The 2415-nt window shown below is 45.9% G+C and overlaps 1 protein-coding gene across 1 annotated transcript in view; it reads right to left on the minus strand.

Annotated features, from left to right (window-relative positions):
* Positions 1-1961, minus strand: part of LOC145548945 (uncharacterized) — a 5491-nt gene extending 3530 nt beyond the window's left edge. The window contains exons 1-5 of the mRNA XM_081600063.1: positions 1774-1961; positions 1531-1566; positions 729-1332; positions 479-655; positions 314-400 (exon numbers count right to left, since the gene is read on the minus strand). Coding sequence (XP_081456189.1) covers positions 314-400; positions 479-655; positions 729-939 — 475 coding nt within the window. The 5' untranslated portion in view covers positions 940-1332; positions 1531-1566; positions 1774-1961. The remainder of the gene's footprint in view (positions 1-313; positions 401-478; positions 656-728; positions 1333-1530; positions 1567-1773) is intronic.
* Between the last annotated feature and the right edge of the window lie 454 nt (positions 1962-2415).

Consider the following 2415-nt stretch of genomic DNA (forward strand, 5'->3'; position numbering starts at 1 on the left):
GGCCTCAGGATCTAAAACTGAAGGCGTCCCATGAAATGCTGCACTATGAAAGACTTTATGATGGAAACAGAACAAATACTGAACCACAAAAACCAGTTCTAGTTAGTGGAAACGACTGGGAGGCGTCATGACATCACCATGACATCATCATGACATCATCAGAGTTTGGTCTTGATTGTTTTTGTGGAAAATGAAACAAACATTTCAACTGAATCAAACATTTCTGAATAAATGAAAACACAGACATTAAAACTCTTATATTTCCATCTGGTTGGTAAAACAAACAGAAATAACTCATCAGACTGAACTGCACCTGTGCTGCATCCGATTGGCTGCAGGTGTGTTTGTAAAACATCATCACTGGGTGACAGATCTTCATCTGCAGCTTCATCTTCAACCACTGAAAACAGAACAAAAACCTGAAATCACAATCTGAAAACATCTAAAGGAAAAAACTCTGATAACGTCTGATGTTTACCTTCATGTTTCCTCTTGACAAACCATTTCAGCAGCAGAACCAGGAAGACGAAGACGAGACAAAGACAGAGACAGAGAAGAAGAGGAGAGGAAGGATCTGTAGGAGAAGGAGAACTGGAAGAAGAGGAGGAGGATGGAGTAGGAGTGGAGGATGGAGGAGGAGTGGAGGTGATTCTCCCTGAAATGAATCAAAGTCATAATTTATTTCTGGTCTCCTGATGAAGGTTGAAGCAGACAGAGAAGCTGCTGACCTTTGACCCAGATCCTGCTGGATGGAGACTCTCCATCCTGACCGCTGATGCTGCACTGGTAGAGGCCTTCATCAGAGCTGGAGACATGGAGGAGGGTCATGTGACCTGATGGTCCATCACCAATGAAGGAGCCATCTTTATAGAAAGCAGCTGGGAGGTTGTGGGCTGGACTCTTTGCTCTGCAGCTCAGAGTGACGTCATCTCCCTCCATCACAGGGAGGACAGGACTCTGCAGGATCACTGATCCACCTCAACACAGAGACAAACTACAGCATTTCATCCATTTCCACACAGCAACACTAACTCCACAGTCTGATCTTACCAGAGACAGAGAGCTGGATGCTGCTGCTGCTGCTGGGGGAGGATCCAGATGTGGACTCACACCAGTACACACCAGAGTCTAATGGGAGGATGTAGATCAGGCTGCAGGTAGAACCAGCAGCTTCTCCCCATCCATCTCCACACTGAGTCGTGTTTCCTCTGGTTGTGTTTCTCCTCACAGTCCATCCATCAGAGATGTTTCCATCCTCACAGATCAGAGTCACTGATTCATACTCAAAGAACTGAGATCTGCTGGGATCCACAGTCAGACGAACTGGGAGAACTGGAGATAACAGAACTGTCTGTAAATTCTCTGATCTGAATCATTGATCATGTCTGATTCCTCCACCCTATAATAAGTCAGTGATGTTCTGAATCTCAGGAGTTAAACATGATGATGTAACGTTTCAGACTCTGATTGTCACCAGTTCCTGTAAGGAAGCAGCAGCTTCATTCAGCAGGTGGAGGAAGAAACACTGACCTGAGTTTCCTGAGCAGCTCAGCAGGACGATGAACTCTGAGGAGAACAAAGTTCAGCTGAAGTTAACGACCGACTGCAGAACATTTCTGATCCTCACCACGAAGGTCTGACACACATTTCCTTCTTAAAGTCCTGCTGGGTTTGGGTCCAGTTTTAACCTCTGACCTCACCAGCAGAACCATCAGAACCACCAGAACCACCAGAACCATCAGAACCAAAGCAGAAAGACAGACAGTTTCTCACCCAGCAGACGTCTGGCAGATGTTTCCTCCATGTCTCCTCAGAGCGTTGACCCGTCTGGGTCGGTGCTGGTGAGACCGGCTCAGTCCGCCCTCTTCCTCTGCTGCTGTTCACTTCCTGCTGCTGCTTCAACCAGCAGATAGAAACCAGGTTCAGCAGCAGCACAAAGTCTGAGTCAGGGAAGCTGCATGATGAGAGGAACTGGTGCAAAATGAGCTTTATGTCATTTTAGGTTTAAATTTAGACTCAAAACCAGTTTATTTAGTTTACATCAGTTTATTAAAACCTCTATGATGAACATGAGTGATGCATTAATAATGGTAGTTACTGGAATACAGAAGCTCCTGTAATGTATCTGTACAGAACATCAGCGCCACCTGGTGTTGAGTTAATTAATACTAAACATTACGGTTGAAAATCCTGACTGTTTCTATCTTCGACCTCAGAGTTCTCTCTGGTCGTTCCTCCTGCAGTCTTAACAGATGGAGTCATCTGGACCCCAGGAGCTTTTTACTCTGTCTGCAGTCCAGTGGCGTCACACTGACCCTGTGTGCGCTTCTATCAGGTTTTTATTCAACAGGACCCCCTGCTGTGACATTCAATGCTCCTCTTGAGCGTCGTTCTCAGGCTGCAGGAGGTTCAATG

Source organism: Poecilia reticulata, chromosome 18 (genome assembly GCF_904066995.2).
Source record: "Poecilia reticulata chromosome 18, P_reticulata-male-v2, whole genome shotgun sequence".
In the NCBI taxonomy this organism is placed as follows: Eukaryota; Metazoa; Chordata; class Actinopteri; order Cyprinodontiformes; family Poeciliidae; genus Poecilia; species Poecilia reticulata.